General features: G+C 46.3%; 2 protein-coding genes and 1 pseudogene across 9 annotated transcripts in view; 2 read left to right on the forward strand and 1 right to left on the reverse strand.

Moving 5' to 3' along the window:
* Positions 1–19,482, reverse strand: part of LOC148012169 (protein ZINC INDUCED FACILITATOR 1-like) — a 265,948-nt gene that overhangs the window by 195,697 nt on the left and 50,769 nt on the right. For 4 of the 8 annotated variants that reach the window (XR_015689021.1, XM_087668792.1, XM_087668798.1 and 1 more), the window contains exons 2-3: positions 8,918–8,958; positions 8,723–8,783 (exon numbers count right to left, since the gene is read on the reverse strand). The exons of 1 other annotated variant lie outside the window; for it this stretch is intronic. Coding sequence is in view for 6 of the 7 variants with exons in the window: in XM_087668792.1 (XP_087524918.1) it covers positions 8,723–8,783; positions 8,918–8,958 (102 nt within the window). In the remaining variant the exon portion in view is untranslated. Of the gene's footprint in view, positions 1–8,722; positions 8,784–8,917; positions 8,959–9,551; positions 9,632–19,482 lie in introns of those variants that run through there. 3 more of the 8 variants (XM_087668793.1, XM_087668797.1, XM_087668796.1) reach the window with 3 other exon arrangements.
* On the forward strand, positions 2,807–3,616 carry LOC148012172 (uncharacterized). Its single transcript, XM_087668713.1, has one exon. It carries the CDS (start codon positions 2,807–2,809, stop codon positions 3,614–3,616), a length of 810 nt encoding a protein of 269 aa, XP_087524839.1.
* On the forward strand, positions 5,640–7,178 carry LOC148012173 (uncharacterized; annotated as a pseudogene).

A 19,482-nucleotide genomic window follows, 5' to 3' on the forward strand; every position in this document is an offset into this window, starting at 1 on the left:
AAGCCATGGCAATCCACAACTTTACCTACTTCATCGTGACTCTTGTGCTCAACAGCACACAAGACATCCCACTGATTCTCATGCAATATTGTCCACATGGCATGTTGCTTGTGGCGAGAACAAATTCCTCACACATTCCACGTCGCTATCTTCATGTAGATTCAAAAGAAAATCAGGTACGAGGCACAGCTTGCCTCGATGTGACCTTTTCTGCGAGAATGTCTAGGACACCCTCATCCAAGAAATCAGCTAACACGGCAAAAGAATTCTGACGACCAGATTTGGAAGTAGATGGCATATCCGCTGTCTTGGGGATGGAATGGGGATAACGACGATCCCATGGGGTAATGACGTTACCTCAAGTATCAAAAGCTAGCTTAGCAGGTGGACCCTTTGGACCATCCGAAGACACTCTCCTAGCTGGCTGTTGACGGGGAGCAGAGGAAACCATAGCAGGAGCAGAGTGCTCTGAAGACATCATTTCTTTCCTGCGCATATACGTACGCATGGAATCTGGTGAGGCAGTAGGCACAGTATCCATCATGCCAGCAACAAGCCTATTGCCTTTTTTCGCGCGTACATCTACCAAGTCGTTGCCACCCAAGACCTGTTGTTTACCTTTATTCAAAACTTTAGGTGGCTGGGTGGCATCCTGCGATGGCGCATCACACACCATATCTTCCATGGGCTGTGCAACATGCTCGGCATCTGAAGTGTGTTGCTTCTCTGGGCATTCAGCCATAAAATGCCCCAATTTTCCACACGAAAAGCAATGTCCTGCAAAGTTGCCCCATTTCAAACGAAAATGTAAAGGATGCATGCCAGAGCAGTTAATACGTAACCAAGCAGGCCTTTTCCGAGCAGTGTCCCATAACATACACAGGCGGTTGCGATTCATGGCCCTTAGGCTTGGGGAGACCAGAACAGTGCCCACAACGTCCATGGCATCTTTTAACAGTGGCCAATAAACAGTCGGACAGTTTTCCACTTCAACCCACACAGGGCATTCACGTTGCAGCAGACGCTGAAAATCTGCCATTGGGCGCCATGGCACCACATGGACCAGACGGCGATCCACGAACAATGGCAGTTTAGACAGGAGAGCAGCATGGTGTGTCTCTGATTTCAACAGCACCTCAAAAAAACCCCGGGGACCAACAAAGATCTTATCAACGCATTCCCCTTGTAGCAGACTGTGCAGCCACTGGCGAATACGGGAAAGCAGTAAGATCCTACCAGTGAAGAAAAGTATCACAGCACGTTCATAAAACACTGAAAAGGAGCGCAAGACATGTTTCGGATCCATAGTGGCTTCTAGAACATCTTCCGTTGCAGAGTCAGAAAAGACTTCCTGATTATGTTGAACATAATCGCCCAGCAAAGTGTTGGCAAACTCCAGCAATTGCTCCCAATCAACCTCCTTGGAGTCCATAGAATCAGAAGCAACCTAAGCATAGGAACGATCCTGGTGATCCATTGTCCCTGCCGAAGTATGCTTGGTGCGTTTGCCCGCTGACTGGAGCTCAGGAGCAGGGGGCATCTCCTCTGTGCATGGAACCATGTCCTCTAGTTCCTCGGTGTCAGAATCCGGACCAAGAGCTGCCACCGTTTGGTCTATGAAAGCCAGATCCAGGCCAGCCATATTGTATTAGTACGTATGTCGGTCAGAGGCCGAGTGAAGAACTCGCGGGAGGCAGAGACACGCAGGCCTCTCTCTCTCTCTCTCCCTCTCTCTCTCTCTCTCTCTCTCTCTCTCTCTCTCTTTTCTGTACAGAGGCGCTGTCCAAGGGCGTACTCTGCAAGCATAGCCGATGAAAGCGGAGCTTTACCTGTCTGCCTCAGTCGCAGCCGGTCCCAAGAACCCTTATGGCAAGGCACAACCCTAACACTGTAGGGGCAGGAGAGCAAAACAAAGGCCTGGCAGTCGACGGCAGAGCGGGACAGTTTGGGGCGCAAGGCAGGGGTCTGTCGTCAGCCGAAACCCTAACTGACAGGGCGAAGGGGCGAGAAGCAGGCGCAGAGGTCGCAGCTCAGGCGGGTGAGGGACGCAGGCGATGGCCATCCGAACGCAGGGCGGGGGACTTAGCAGCAGTGGACAGGGCGTCAGGGGCAGGCGACAGGCCTGGGGCGACGCCAAGCAGAAGGCGTCTACAGGCGGCGATGATCAGACGACGACGGGACAACAGGCGACGACGACGTGGGTCCCCATCGCTCTCTCTCTCTCTCTCTCTCTCTCTTTGGCTCGTCCGTTCTCCCGTCTCACGGCCCCATCCATTCTCTTGACTCGTCACTGCCCCATCCATTCTCCCATCTCTCTCTCTCTCTGCCCCATCCCCGTCCGTTCTCCCATCTCTCTACCCTGTCTCATCGCTGCCCCATTACTACCGTCCGTTCTCACGTCTCATCACTCCCCGTCACTACCGTCCGTTCTCCCGTCTCACTGCCCCGTCACTACCATCCGTCATTGCCGCGTCACTACCGTCCATCACTTGTCCTCTCTCTGCCGCCCGTCACCATCGCCCGCCATCACTACCGCCCATTACTCCCCCATCACTGTCGCCCGTCATCACTGTCGCTCGTCTCACTATCATCACTGTCCCATCATTGCCGCCCATCACTGCCGCCACTGCCCGTCAGTTGATTACGTCACTCCAGGAAAAGGGCCGAGATCACATCACTCCAAGAAGGGCCGAATAGGAAGGGCACTTGAATTATATTCCAAGCCCCTCAATTGTGATCACACCGGTGGAGCAATATGTCGTAATCAACTTGTACCCAACACAACAAGAAGGAGTTCACCCCCAAAATGGAGAAGGTCCAAATAGAGCAAATGATTACCAATGCCATCAACAAAGTCAAGAAGGAGTATGACAACGGACTGAGCATAGTGAACAGGCAGCTGAACGATAAGATTAAAAAGCTGGAATTGAAGATAGAAGCCCAAGATGGGGAGATTCAATCACTTAGGCAGACTGACATTCAGCTCAGCCCCAAGCTAGAGGAAGGAGAAATTCAACCTAGCATGACCAATGAGCTCACCTGCATCAAAGAGGAAGTACAACAACTCCAAAAAAAGGAGGAGACGCCAAAGGAGGTTGTTTCTTGTGCAAAGATACTCAAGAAAACCCAACAGCAAGTAGAGGAGGCGGAGCAATGGATTCAAATTGCAAAGAAGGGGAAACACCTAGCACACGCACCTACAACAACCATAATCAATGACACATTGGAGGAGGAACAAAAAAGGAAAATGAGAGCACTCCATGTTTGGGTGACGGGGCTGAAGACGCATGAAAAAGTGGATGAGGACACCAAGGTGCTATACACGTTAATGAATATTAAGAAAGACACGCATGTCTCTGCTTGGAGAGTGGGCAAGAAAAGCACAAAAAGGGAGAGCTCAAATGAGCGTGCACTCATTATCCACTTCCCCACCATTGAGGCTAGGAGAGACTTCCTAGCTCAATGCCGTACATTGAAGGGGACCGGTGTGTTTTTGGGTGACGATCTCACACCAACCCAACTAGTCCACATGAGGGAGTGCATGCCAAAAATTAAGGCAGCCAAGGAGAAGGGCAAACTCGCCTTCTACAGAGGAGGGAGAGTGGTAGTCATTTAGAGGTGCCACAAATGACGACGTGAGACCTATGGGACCTATGGGACCAGCCTTGCAGTGGTAGTCTGGAACTATAATGGAGCCCTCTGATTGGATGTGGGAGCTTTTGAGGAGACATTCAAAGGGAGAGATATAGTGTTCTACTCAGAGACACATCAAGGACCACATACTACACTTCCACGGGTGACAAGCTATAGGTGGGAATCAGCTTGCAGGAAGGAGACACACACAGACCACAGTAATCGCGGGTCAGGAGGAGTGGCAGTGTTATTCAGGGAGGAGCTACAGCAGATGATCCAGGTAGTCCGCAGAGATGAGCAGGCCAGATACATGTGGGTGAGAGTGTGTGGTGAGGAACGCACTTTGTTTGTTGTCGTATGCTATTTTCCCCCTATGACGTCCTGATATTTGGGAGTTCTCGAAGGAGGGAGAGGTTATCTTACTAGGAGACTTTAATGCCAGGACAACCTCCCATCAGGTGTCTTTCTTTGATACAGGAGCAGGATGTGTCAGAGCTATAGCTAGAGAGGACATCTCAAGATATGGGGGAAGTCACCGAATATGGGAGATACCTTGTGGAGATGGGCACAGCACGCAGGTTGGCCATTCTTAATGGCCTGGCTAGATACCCCCTATCCGGCGCCTTCACATGTTATCCTCACCGACATGGTGCCAGCATAGTAGACTATCTTCTTGCCCCACCGATGCTGATATCTCACATCCAGGACCTCTCAATATCCCCACGCCTTCTCGAAGTTGCAGTGGATCATGCCTACCTATCATTCACCATCGACCTCCAATTCACTGGCACACAGACCCATCATGCAACTCACTGGCACCCGAGATATCTCTTTTCCAAAGAGACAGAGGATACCTATGAGGCGGAGATCCTTAGATTGTTACATGATGCTGACCCCAACGTTCCATTACAGGAGCTGACTCAGCAGTTCAGTGAGGCCCTACACAGCGCTGCAGATGTAGCCTTCCCACACTTACGACCCACACAGAGAGCCCCCACCGGGGTGACACCTCGGAACAGTTGGTATGATGATGAGTGCCCTGAGACCAGAGCACAGCTACAGAGAGAGATAGCATTGGGGTCCACTACCCACAAATAGGCACAGATACTCTTTAGACGCCTCACACGGTGGAAGAAGAGAACATTCTTGGCCCAGTTGGAGCGAAACCTATATCAGTTATTCTTGAGCCAGGACTCTAGAGAGGCTTGAAGGTTTTTCAGAGAGCATTGCCCGACCACACCTATTACGTCCACCGCTGTATGGGAGTATGCAGCTAGTCTTTATACTATGGAGGGTCAGCCACCTCTTCGTGACCCACTTGAGCCTTGTCCAGAGACCACCGCTTTCTTTACAAAAAGTAGGGTCCGAGAGGCCATTGACAGACTTAGTAGAGGAAAGGCACAAGATCACAATGGATTAGTAGTCGAGCACTTGATCCATCCTAGAGATTTGGTGGCAGGATTCCCAGCTTACATGTTTAACAGAGCCATGTGTGAAGGCCTACCAAAAAGCTAGAGCACAAACACTATTGTGCCTATCCTCAAGTCAGGGGACCCTACTCTACCCAGTAACTATCGGACTATCATGGTTGGGCATACATTGGCTAAGTTGTATGCTTCCATCCTTGAGCATGAGTTAAGCAGGTGGTATCAATGTACAGGCCAAATAATGTCGGAGACACGGGGCATCCCTGCTTCACCCCAATGGTGGAGTAAATAGGTGCCGAAAGGCCCTCAGGTGTCTAGACTCTGCCCAAAACTCTCTCATACAGTGCCAAAATACCCCAACTGAGCTCTTTCGGTACTCCCATGGTATGCAATCTATTTATGAGCTTGTCTCTCGATACTGTGTCAAAGGCTTTGCGGAAGTCCACAAAGCAGCAATAGGTCCGTTGGCCATGGGCCCTTCCCTTAATGATCGCTCTGAGTGTGAGGATGTGATCCAATGTGGAGAAGTCTTTCCTAAAGCCAGCCTATCCCTATGCTCTAAGACCCCACATACCACAATGGGTCAGGAGATCAGCACCTAAATTCACATATGGATCTGAGGAGCTGGAGTATGTGGATTCTTATACATACCCAGGAGTCTCATTCACAAGGCCCACCTTTTCTATGCGAGAGGCAGCAGACACTAGACTGACTCGCGGATACACAGCACTAGGTGGTTTGGAGAGGATGTGCTCACAGGTGCAATTCCAAGAACCCCACACCAAGCTATGGCTCTTTGATACGCTGGTCACATCCACACTACTTTATGGAGTACTAATATGGGGGTCTAGTCTTGACCACCATAGCAGATCAGGACGCACATATAACGGATGGAGGTCGATGGAGAAACCCCTAGTGTCCATGATATCCAAGATGATCAAATGTAAGGCCTCAGTGCCACATGAGATCATCAGAGCCGAGCTAGCAGCTACACCGATTGTGGTAGAGGCCCTCACCTGATCGGTCGCATACATACATAGCCTATGGGACTTACCCAGACATAGATATGCACAGTTGGCCCTTGAGTCCTCCAGGCAGCTTGCCAAAGAGGGTGATACTTCATGTTGGTATGCACAGATGTCGGCCTGGTTTGAGCTACATGGCTTTAGCATGGACAAGTTACCCCCCTTCCAGTACTCCCTTGATGCACCATCTCTTGATCTGAGCAGGTTAGAGATCCGCAAGATCATCAAGATGGATCTTACCCAGTTGGATATCAGGAGAACATGGTTGATGCTAGGGTAGGAGCTAGGGACAAAGATGGCTTTCTACCGCGTGCATTTCCTTCATACTACACATGATGGATTTATTGTTCGCCCGAGATACATGGACACCCACCTTTCCCATGGGATCAGATGTACTATTGGCCAGTTGCGCACCTCCTCACATCACCTAGAGATTGAAACTGGCAAATATAGATCCATCCCACCAGAGGAGCACATATGCCAGATATGCCAATTAGAGCCAGAGACAGAGGAGCATTATATATGCTGCTGCCCAGCATATTATGAGGTCTGTGGTCGTTTCCACTGTCTCTTTAGAGATGGATTTGGACCACTATTCAGAGTCATGAATTTTACCAATCAGCGATGCCTTGGCCTCTTTCTTCTTGAGACACGACGGCTTCGTGACATGCGCCTCACGAGTACAGCTGCTCCAGGACATCGAGACCCTTAACAGAGGCAGCTCACAGACTTCTTTGCAAAGGAAACTTAGAAGACTTCAATACAATTACAGCCACAATCCACACGAGAGCCTCTCTCACCGCCACAGTCCACACACAGACGAGTACTGATTGATCGAGCCATTCAGCTTAGCCAATCCAGACATCCTAGGCCTCGGCACAGACACCGACGACACCTTCATAGGCGAATACAGGGGATTATTGCTCGGGCTAGAGCTAGGTCCTCCATACCCACAAGAGATTGTACCATTTGGAGCTCATTGTTACTAGATAGAGCTCTATGTTTTACAAATAGCTATAGTTAGTTTCCTTTCTTATTTTGATTTGTGCTATATACATATTTTGCCCAGACAATTGTACCATCATACACATGATTGTAACTCATGGTCTCATAGGTCATTTTGGCCTTTTGTAGACATTAATATATCATTTCATTTCATTTCTCTCTCTCTCTCTGCCCATAGCGGGTAATATATTATATCAAATCACAAAAGTCATATGACATGAAAGATACAAAAAGTCACATCAAAGAAGCAGAAGATATTGCCGTATGCCAAGGAGCTAAATCCTCCCTAGGGAGAGGACTAGCATGCTACACAAGATCTAACTAGAAGACCCTTGAGTTTGGCTATGTGTCCCTAGATGCCCGTGGCTGGCAGAGTCAAAGATGAAAGCATTAAGGGTGATCCAATTATGCCAACAGTCCCAAAATCTGAAAAACTAGAACAAGACCTTCATATATGGTTGCAACGGGGTGGGATATTTGGCCCTAGCAAAAACCCAATCAAAAGGGCACATCGATAGACCATCAACTGCTTGCCAAATATCTATCAGAAGAGCCTAAATTTTGCTAGCCAAAGGGTGGGAAATAAATCTATGATGCAGAGATTCCACGGTAGTTGTACAGAAAAAGTAGTTGCCATTTGAGAGTCGGCACTTAGGAAGGGCTGAAGCAAGGGGTCGCCCACCAATGATCACTCTCGGAAGAAAAACCTTGCATTTGAATGGGATCTTGTTCAACCATCCTTCCATCATTGTCATTTTCCACCACGCCTTGGATTTATTCATGCTCCAAATCACATTGGCTTTAGTGTCCTTAATTAAGAGATGACACACTTGTATAGTTGAAGCCTTTTGAAGACATAGACGGCTAGCAAGATCCCAATCTTGCCAAGGGAAATCCAAGTCAAGTGCAGGTAAAGGCCACATAGGCTACCACCACCTTCAATCTGGCCCCATAAGTCACGATATCCACGAGGAATTTGAAAAAGTCTCATGGCCATACAGAATAGGCGTCAACCCCCACGGCTCATCAAAGTGGCATCTGCACAACAGAAGAAAAAACCACATATGCCAAACAATCCTCCTATTTTCCATCCCAAGAGAGCAACCACAACATTGCCAACAATTCCAACTGAAAGGAATTTGCCTCCATACAATTCTCTACATGATGCCAACACGCCTTCTGAAGAACGAGCCTCCAAGAACAAACCAAATGATTTACCAAAATGGAGGATAGTGAGCATCAGAATTAAGAACATGCCATTATGATGCATGTATGTTGGTGTTACCATGTACTATACCTTAGTCTTCCAGAAAAAAATAGACTATAAAGACCCAAGGATAACGATCAATACACATTTCTTTGAAGAGTGACCAACGAAGGGCCACCATATGGGTCTATACATCCAAAATTGCCCCACTACCCTGTTGAGAAATATGCAATCACACTCCTATGATAGCCTCTTTGTATGGAGCAGTAAGGCAAGGAACATGCAACAGTCTAGAAGAGCAAGTTGACAGCGTCTGGCTTTATATAATTGTTTTTTTTCCATAGTCTAGCCTGCAATGCTTCCATCATTGCTTCCATCAAAAAAGAAAACTAATAGCACCCAAAGAGTTGAATTAACCTCCTCACCTAAATAACCAGCATATGTCCCTATCCTTGTATCTGATTTCGCAATGCCAAAGTCTCTAACCTGTAATGGACCCAAAATTTTTGGTTTTCAAATAGGACTGTCAATTATTATATATGTTTAATGAAAAACAAAACCAATGAATGGATACAGTCTCAATATCCAAATGTCTCATTCCTCAACAAAGGAAACCTTACCATGAAATAAACAAATGGGAAAAGCGAAAAAACAGGGAGCGCTGTACAAAACCAACAAACATTACAGTATTACAGAAGTTAGATACATCATGTACAAAACTGAGAGCACGAGCACTGATAGAGGAGCTTTATACTACTATATCAGAAAACAATTGAGTGCAGTTCATTCTTAAAAGGCATTGATGCTCATCCAAAAGTTGTGCTCATTACAGTCACAGAGCTATATCATCACTCAAAGAGACCATATTATAGTCTGACAACTCCATGGGTGATGATAAGATACCTACAAAATAGAAAGATGACACAAACAAGTAGAAGAGATTTCAAATCCACTCTTTATCTCTGTGAATTCTGAAGACACCTAACCCACTAACCTAAGGCCTACTGAAAATTCTTGAATCTTGCAGTATAGCTCCTAAGACCTAAGATTCTAATGGTTATCACTAGATGTATCAAGATATTAACACTTCAAATCTACATTGCTACAAGCATCATATAAAACATGCACTAGAAGGGAAAGAGGGGGAGCTCATGCACAATCAAAAATGAAAATGTCCCATTGACAAACGTCATATTAATCCACCCTAGGACATTCATACTGGTTATCACATGAATGGCTCACTGAAAGCCTTACCAGTTACATGAAGAAAAAATGGGCTCAACAGTGGTTGAAAAGTTCAAAGTCGCAGCAGCTTGCCTCTCCATCCAACAAACCTGAATAGTGAACACTCAAGGGATAGGTACTGACTCTCCAGGCACACTCAAGGCATAGGTACTGTTATATTCACTACAAATAGAAAATCTAAGAAGCTTTCTGATGTGTGCACCTCGGATCAAGAAGAATCTACTGTCCATGGTTGTAATTGCGGCACATGGCCTCAAAGTCCATAACAACGTTTTAATGGGAGATGGAAATGTGCATGATGTTGAGCTAAAAATTCATTAGCCTTCATTAAACAGCCCCAAAACTCAAGTTAATTAATGAATTTAAACCTTTTCTTTAAAACAAACACGGTCCTAGAGAGCTTCAATGTCCCACACACAAACCCTAATTTGGGAGGCCCCCAAACTTTCTATAAATAGACATGCTGCCCTCCCACTCTGTCAATCTCGTTTTGCAGATTGCAAGTGATAAAGCTTTGCTATCCACACCCCCTTCATGGAGGACATCGCACTCAAAGCTGCCCCACACTATCTACCATCATCTGGCCCCTGTTTGCAGCCTTCTTCTCACTATCCTCTCCTCACTCTTGTTAGAATTTGCCAATTCTATGGGCAATGCCCAATGTTTTAGTCAATTAGTTTGTAGTGTGAACACAACTAAGTTAATGAGTTGTGTCAATACATTTAGAGTTAGTTCTAGAGTTATATGACTTCACTTGAGTTAGGGGTTTGGTCTACCTTAGACCTAAGGTTGCACTTTCATTCTATCACGTTCAGTTCAGCAAGTACACTCTATCGTTTCAGCTCACACTCTCTACTCTCACTCGTTTCTCTCTGCTCCATAGCTAGTTCAGTTTCCAACATTTGGTATCAAAATCATACATGCACAGGTTCGGTTTAGCCACTATCAGTCCATGCGGCTCTGCCCAAGGTCTTGTAACTACTAGCTTGTCAATTCATGAGAAGTAATTGTTGTGAGCTCTCAGCTCAGCCCCTCCCCTGCCCACCACTTTGTTGGTTGCCCAACCAGTCCCGCGTGACGCTCCAATGCCTCCATAGTTTCTGCCTGGTCCGCCCGCTGTTGTGCAATTTCTTGCATGCACATCTTCACCCAAAGTGCCAACGTTGTGAAATTTCCTCGAGATTTGTGTAAGAAATTTGGCATCCCACATGCATCCCGAGATGCCCCGAAGTTGCCAGCTCCTGTTAACACACATCCCAAGGCAACATTCCATCAAATTTTCAAGCTATAAGTCTAAAATCTCTACAAATTTTTCTCAAAATTTCTTCATCGAGATTTGGGGCTTTTGTGACATGCATCCCAAAGCAGTAAATAGGTGTTGCAACAACATTATCTTGCTGTTTATGTAAGATTGGGCAGAGAAATTTGTATACATTTGGAGAATTGTAGCGAAAATTGGGGATTTTCAAGATTAAACTGCCACATTTAATGCTTGGTATACATCTTGATGCACATGCAGTAGTACAGCACTGAATTGCTGTAAATTACAGATTGGGTGTTGTTTTGTGCAAAGTGGGCACGCTTTTCTAAGAGATCAACAGTTTTGTACTTGCTTTAGTATCCTATGTTGGGATTTTGCTGCTCAATTGAGTACATTTCAGATGCCAACTTGGAAGTGTTTGGATGCTCAATTTGTGTATTAATTTGCAGCAATGTCAAACCAGGATATCTGGGAGTAGAGCAACATTTTGGGAGTCCTTCCTCAAGAGGACAAGCTAGATGACACTAACTGTCATGAAGGGACCTAAGAGGAGAGAGAAAGAGGAGAGAATGGATCAAAGACCAATGCTCTGATACCACTTGTCAACGAAGGGACCTAAGAGGAGAGAGAAGACTACAAGAAATAGAGAAGAAGAGTGTAGAGAGGAGAGAAAGTCTAGATGAGGAGAGAGAGAAAGACAGGGAAGAAGAAGAGAGATGGCTGGAAGCCATGACAGGATAGGAGGAGCTAGAGAGAGAAGAAAGAAAAAGTTGTATTCTTCTGTAAAAAATTGATATCATGTACATATGTCCTTTGCTCTTTTATATGTTCCTAATTCCACCCTTTACATTCCATCCCCATTTGGATGTTTTCTTCCTCAAAAACAAAAATGGAACTTATTACAAATTGCCAAGTGGTGGAAAGGGGTAGAGTACTCTGCATGGACTGAAAATAAATTGGCCTAATCTTTAAGGATGTTGAGAGTGCTCTCTTATCAAAAGAGGTGAATAGAAAGAATGTGGATGCTTCCCGTAGAGACTCTAACAGATCTCATCTAGGACACATGGACAATCTTACAGTAAGTCTTGTGGCCGCCATTTTGGTCTTACTTGTCATTATTGTGGAAAAGCAGGTCATATTCAGCCACAGTGCCATAAAATGTACAAAGACAAGCACAAGGAAAAGGGAAAGGGTAAAGTGCAGGACAAGAATGATGATCACAGCATTGTGCCTAGCAAGTCTAGTATCAAGATTGAGGAGATTAATGTGGTGTAGCCTGATGTATCTAATGATCTTGTCTCGGCAGCTTATTCTTGTAAAGCCTATAATGCTTCATCACAACTTACCAAAACAATTAGAGACGACTTTCATTGCATCATTATTTGTTTTCTTTTCTTCTCTGACTTTATGCTTTCCATATCAATCTCAGCTCCAATGAGAGCAAACCGAGCAACTTCTCTGCTTTGATTATGTCTTCTTTTGTTGCATAGGTCACCCACCTGCTTATAACTATGTCATTTTTCAACATTTCATTGTGTCTTTCAATCTGCTATTGTAGTTTTGGGGCAAAACTGCTCTAGCTTCTTGTTACAAGCATCACAATCGCTGCACAAGTGCACCATGCACCCAACACCAACATGATCTCCGACCTTGAACCATGTGACGTCTGAACCGCAAACCGACCACAGTAACAATTTCATGCCCCCCAAAACTCCGCCCGTCCCATCGCGTGATCTACCTCTCCCCCGACTGTTTCACCGCACCACCATCGCCTAGTCAATCGCACCCGCCCGCCTATTCCCTCTCTGTCACCAACGCCAGAGACCCCCCCTAACCGCGGCCCACTCCCCTGCCCTAGTTGTTGCCCCTATCCTCGCCATCTGTCGCCTATCGCTCGCCCCCCCTGCCTGCACCCCCACCCGCCTGGCAACTGTCCTGCCTCTCCCCCCCTGCCTACACCCCCTGTCTACAAACAGTTGTATCCGACCCCCCCCCCCCCCCCCCGCCTACGGCTCAGTGGCGCGTTTGCCTTGCCAAGGGTGGACTTTGATGAATGAAGGAAGAGGTTTAAAGAACCAAGATGCCATGGCTATGCTGATTGCAAAGCTGAGATATTAAAAGAGGCTTTAAAGAACCCCCTGCACTGCCCCTGTCGCCTCCACCCTGCAGCACACAGCCCCGTTTGGCAAATCCACCACCGTGCTTCCCTCCCCCCCTCCAGTTGCTTCCTTCCTCTGCAACAACTTTCCCCCACACTGGTAGGTAAATTCTCAGCAGCAGGGACATGCAATGGAAACCTCTGGTCAGACGCCAGTGCATTCTATGAGTGCCTCCCAATCAAACACCTTGCGCATCATCCTCTTTGAGGAACAGCTCTTAGCCGTTTGTGCTGAAGAGCTGGAGTTCAAAGAAACTGCGATCTTTGGTCAGGTCATTGGACACTCCCCATCGAGGGCCCAGCTTCGGAATTGGCTCCACTCCATGCTGCACATTGACACAGTGAATCCTCATGGACCAAGGGATCTTCATGGTTCGACTCACCTCTGTGGACGCAGCTCATGAGTTAGTGGAGAGCTCATTATATGCCTCCACGAAGGGGGTCGTTTACATGGTTCCCTGGCACAGCGGCTTCACAGTGAAGACATTTGCGCTCCATAACAGGTTTCTCAGACATCCACTCACTTTACTTTTCCCCAGACTGGCAGTAGTTAGTGGAGGACTTTGGACGGCTCTTCAGCACAGTTCTTCCTGCCTCCTTCGCAGATGCAGTGATAGCTGCAGGAGTCCCAAAGGTACGAATGGCCGTGAAAGACACAAAGAGTATACCAAAGTTCCTGGAGATTGAGGCAAGAGGTCACTCCTTTAGGCAGCAGGTCATTAAGACTAGGCAACCAGGGCAGTACCTACGCTGCCACGACTTTGGACATCAGGTAGCAGATTGCATGTAACTCAGAGCCAAGGCAGCTCCGCCGACAAGACCGCAAGTGGACGCTAACAGTTTTACACAGGTCCAAGGACGACTGACACGGAGACGGCAAGGGGGCCACAATTAGCTCCTCAGACAGCCACGGCAGCAGGGAGCAAGAGGGTGAGCGACAACCCCCTGATAGAGCACCTCCAGCCCGCCCCACCCGGCAGGACTGTAGTCCCCCACATCCACCACCCACGCCACTAGCTACCTCACCTAAGATCCCACAACCCCCACACCCACCCCCCTCCCGTGGATCCCAGACTGACCCTAGCCCACAACCCCCCCCTTCCAGGGCCACCAGTCCCCTCCCCCACACCCGCCACGTACCTCTGGCCACTCCACCATCCCTCGATCTTCTTCCCCCCCACCACCTCCCCTGCCGAGCAACCCCCTGATCTGCACCCAGTACAGGTGATCCCCCCCGGCCCACCCCCCTCTTTCCACAAGAGGTGATAAGCCACACACACCTACATCCTCCTCTCACCAAACAGTCTTGCCCTCCCCCTCCCCACACAGCCACCAGCTCATCTGTCCCTACCGCCTGTCACACTTTCTCGAGACAGGCGCAGTTGTTACCACAGGAGTTCTTCCGTAATGGCCCGTGGTCCTACCTGAGAGTTGCGGAGCGCGGAGAGTTTCCACTGCCTCTGGAGGTGGGGATCTTCGTGGTACGCAAGTCAAGCAGTGGCAAGGTCCATCTACTAGCACCACCGAATGGACCAAACTACGCCTTCTTCCTTGAGCCCTCTCACTCAAGGGAATGGACAATGACACAGATAGAGGAGAAGGTGAAGAGTCAAGTGGCGGACCCCATCTCCCAATGGATGGGAGAAGGAGGACTAGCACTATTTGCACAGCAGTGGCTAGGTTGCATGATGGACATTAGCTGGTGGGCTGGTGCCGAGGTCCCACACTTGAGCATTATCTTTCGAGCCCCTCCACAATGGAGAGCTCTGATGGATGTGATTGAGTGGCCCCTGGCACAGGCAGCCCGTTTCTACCAGTGTACAAAGTCACGACTCTCAGCCTTTGGCTGATAGATGCATTGGTGGTACCACCTGGAGCATCTATCACCCCCATGGTCCACCCAAGGGCCACCATGGGGAACTGTAGTTCGCCGTCCAGGCCTGCAGCAAAGCGTATTCGCATGCCCCATAGTTCTTCCTCTTCATCGGTAGCTTCCACACCGACTTGTTTGGTCAGTCACAAGTTTCCCCGTGAGCTTACACCTTGCATCCTGGAATGTGAATAGTCTCCACTACAGTGGGGCACGTGGTTCCAGGAAGTTGATTATTCGGCAGGAGTTGCAACCGACGGATAGACATCCTACTTCTGCAGGAGCACAAACTCACCTCTGCCCACGCCCATTGGGTAGGGAAGGTTCTCCCATGCAGGTCACACACTTACTGGGAGTATGCCATCAGTGCCCATGGCAAGAGTGGAGGCGTATGCATCTCTATTGGCCTGAGCCTTACTGCCTGTGTACGGGATCATGGGGCGATTGTGGCAGGGAGGGTTCTATGGATCAGGTTGGATATTGGGGACTCGTGTCTCGGAGTCCTCAATGTCTACGCCTCTACAGAGGTTAGAGTGCGTAGTAGGTTTTGGGTGGAGATCGCAGAAGGACTCTCAAAGGTGGACTCTTGGATTGTTGGAGGAGACTTCAACAACCTGAAGATCCTAGAGGACCAGCAAGGCAGAGACAAAAACTACCAGGGTATGGCACGAGAGGAGCAGGAGGCATCGGAGGTCGTTATCCTTGCAGTAGGAGCACATGCCTTAGTAATAGATAAGACCGTGCATTTTTGTACCCTGTACATCCAAGAAATAGCACCTCCAGTAAAAGTGAAGACATATCCAGAGTTGGACATCCTACTATTTGCATATCCTACATAGTTGGAGTCAATGTAACCCATGACTATACTATCCTGACCACCATAGCAAATGCTCATATCTGTAGTGCCTTTCATGTACCTCATAATATCCTTCTCGACGTCCCAATGTCACTAGCCAAGTGTAGCCATATAGCATGCCACAACTTCCACTACAAATGCTATGTCTGGACAAGTACTATCATGGCATACATCAAACTACCCACTACAGATGCATAAGGGAACTTGGCCATCTCGGCCTTTTGCTCATCTGACTAGGGACAATTTGCTTGAGTGACCTTCACATGGGAAGGTAAAGGGCAACCAATAGGCTTAACATCCTGCATATGGAAGCGTTCAAGGACCTTCTATATGTACTTCTTCTGTGACAAGTAAAGGAGCCCTTGGGAGCGATCACACATGATGCACATCCCAAGAATATGTGAGACCTAGTCCATGTCCTTTATATCAAATCTCTTCTTGAGCTGACTTATCAAGGCATCTAGTTCATGCATCACAGGCCTTCTTCTTGTAGAGACACGGATCCATATCACTGCAGAAGTAAGACTGCAACCGCATAAATATATCAAACTTATGATACCATTCCCTAGGTGCCTACTTAAGACCATAAAGACTCTTTCTCAACTTGCACACTAGGTATTCCTTGCCCTTTTCCTGAAAGCCCTTAGGCTATTGCATATAAATCTCATCATGCAAGTCGCCATGTAAGAAAGCTATCTTAATATCCATCTAATAGAGATTCAAATCTAACTGAGCAACCAAGACTAATATTATGCGTAGGGTTGTTATCTTGACTACAAGAGAAAAGACCTCATCAAAGTCAATGCCATGCTCCTACTTAATATCCTTAGCAACAAATCTGGCCTTATATGCTAGCTTGGAGTGTCTAGGGGTACTCTTCAACTTGTATACCCACTTACACAGCAATGTATGTTTTTCATTGGGCAAAGGAACCAAGTTTCATGTATGGTCTTTTTGCAATGAGTCATACTTTGACTGCATGACTCTCTCCCAAGAGTGACTATTATCTCTTCTATAGCCTCCTCATAAGTAAGGGGCTCACCAAAATTTGTCACCATAGCATAGACATGGAGAGCTCAAACCTATCAGACTGACATCTATCTCTAGTAGGCTGTCTCAAAATAGGTTGTGGGACCTTTACATCCTGTCCAACATCATGATCATGGGCCACTAAGACTTTAGCTACAAGTTGTCTAGTTGGTTGCACGGCTTCTCTTGAAATATCACCCTACATACCTCAACTACCTACTCAGGCTACTTATACATCTCCTCATGGAAAACAATATCACATAGCTATAGATAACCTTTCTAGACTATATTTCTCAACAAGAGCAAGTCAATACTAAAAGATAGCAAATATATCCAATTTTTTCTTTATGAGATATGCCCATAGCTTACACGAATAATCATTAATGAAAGATACAAAAAACTTCACACCACCTAGTGACTGACAGGGCATGGGACCATATATATCAAAATGAACAAGAGCCAAAGGCTCACCCATATGTGAAATGCCAGACTTCTTATGAGAATTGCATGTCTCCCTGCCATAAAGACTAATCACATGAATAAAAATATTTGTAGTCAAGGGGCCCAAGATACTGCAAATGAGAAAGCATTTTCATTACTTTTAAGGACATATGCCCAAGGTAACAATGGCATAAAGATACATGTGGTATGTCAGCCATAGCCAAAGCATTGTCAATAGACCTAGATACAAGCAAGAAATAGAGGCTACCAACCTTGGCACCTCGAGAAAAGACAAGATTCCCATGGGTAAACTTCCACGCAAAATCACCAAAAAATACATGATATCTTGCATCATCCAACTATCCAGCAGAGAGTAGGCTTTTGGCCAAAGCCAAAATGTGGCATAAAAACAAAAGTATTTCTTGAAGCAAATTGCATCTAATATCACCAATGCTAATAATATCCAATGCCACGTCATTTTCTAGTCTCACAAAACCTATCATGCTACTACAGAAATGAAACCAATCCCTATGTAGGATAACATGGAAAAAAACCCCTGAATCAAGTAGCCAACACTGAGAAAAAGTGGACAAGGCATCAACCAACTGACTAATATCAAGAGAATAAGCTACCAAGATATAACCATCAGCAAACCCAATCTCCAAGGCATTTATCTTCTCAATTTTCGCGCAAGACTTACCAGGAACAATGCTGCAATCATCAAACTTATCATGTACTTTACCCTTGTTTTTCTCCTTATGCTTATCACACTATGGCTTAATATGACCCTACTTTCTACAATAATGACATGTAAGAGAGGCCTTACAACCATGGGACTTACTACGCGACTTCCCATGAGACTAAGACCTCTATGAGTCTCTACCACAGTGGTCATTACCACTTTTATTATCATGTCTACCCCTAACAGTCAATACATAAGAAATACAGCCCGGATCCACATTCTTCATGTTTATCTCCTCTGTGAGTAAGACGCCCTCAATATCCTAGAGTTTCAAATCATCCTTAGGCATATTAGCACACATGGTAGTACAAAAAGTAACCCATGACTCAGGAAGTGACACAAGCAAAAACAAGGGAGGAAGATTATCCTTCAACTCAATGCCTTGCGAAGTAAACTAGCTAAAAATAGAATGAAATTCATTCAAATGCATGGGCACAGTAGTCCCTTCTTTCATGTAGAGATCCATGAGTTATTTAACCAATATATTTGTGAAGAAAGGCTTTGCTTGTCATAAAGATTGCATATCCTTTCCCATAATTGCCAAGCATTATCTTCAAGTGCCACAACATTGAGATAAACTTGTTTAGACAATGATAATATAAAAGTGGATTTGCATAGCTCATCCAACTTATCCCAAGTATCCTAATCAATGCCTTCGGGCTTTACATTCTTGGTTTTCAAAGGCCTAACCTACTTCTTTTGAACCAATACCTTCCATATGTGCGTCTTCTAATAGGTGAAATTTATGCCATCAGGCTTTTCAATATTGAAAATAGCACCATCATTCAAAGAACCAACCATAATGATAGTAAACTAATGCAAAAATCCAAGAGAATGGGCTGCTGTAAATGACTACAAATCAGCCCCCAAAACTTAGCTAAAACAAGGGCAAAACAAGAGGGAATACAAAAGGATAGAGCTATCCACGACTTCTGCAACTTGCTTTGTATCCACTCAAAATGGATAGAATGGCTACTCTTTAGCTCAATAAGCACTCAATAAGGCTCAACTAAACCTTGGGAAGCTCCTCGACGAGCCACAAACAAGTTTAAACAAGCTAGGAGAAGGGAAGACTTAATGCATACCTTGGGAGGAAGAAACAATGGTTGCTATGAAACCTTGAGGTGAATCTTTGAATCTGGGCTGAAGCAAAGAATAAAAAATTTCCTCAAATTTTGTCTACTCACTTGAGTGAGTTTAACTCCATTTTCAGTCAGCTATTTGCCTTGGAGTTCAAGATTGATAAACAATTTAAGGCTACGTTCTTGCTTTGCACTCTGCCAAAGAGTTGGGATACATTCAGGATTGCTATGACCAATTCTAATGCGATGCTTTTGTATGCTGATGTAGAGAGTGCTCTACTCATGGAAGAAATGAATCGGCAGAACAATGCATCCAATAAGTCTTCCAGTGCTTTGCATACTAGGGGCAAATCACAGCAAAAAGGAAAATCTGATAGCAAGGGACACAGTAAGTCACATGGTAAGGATGTTGAATGCCATCACTGTGGCAAGAAGGGACACTTTAAACGTGACTGCTACAAATGAAAGAAAGAGAAAGGAAAGGGCAAGAAGACAGATGAT

This window comes from Lygodium microphyllum, chromosome 27 (genome assembly GCF_053477565.2).
Source record: "Lygodium microphyllum isolate KBCC chromosome 27, Lygodium_microphyllum_v1.1.10, whole genome shotgun sequence".
NCBI lineage: Eukaryota > Viridiplantae > Streptophyta > Polypodiopsida > Schizaeales > Lygodiaceae > Lygodium > Lygodium microphyllum.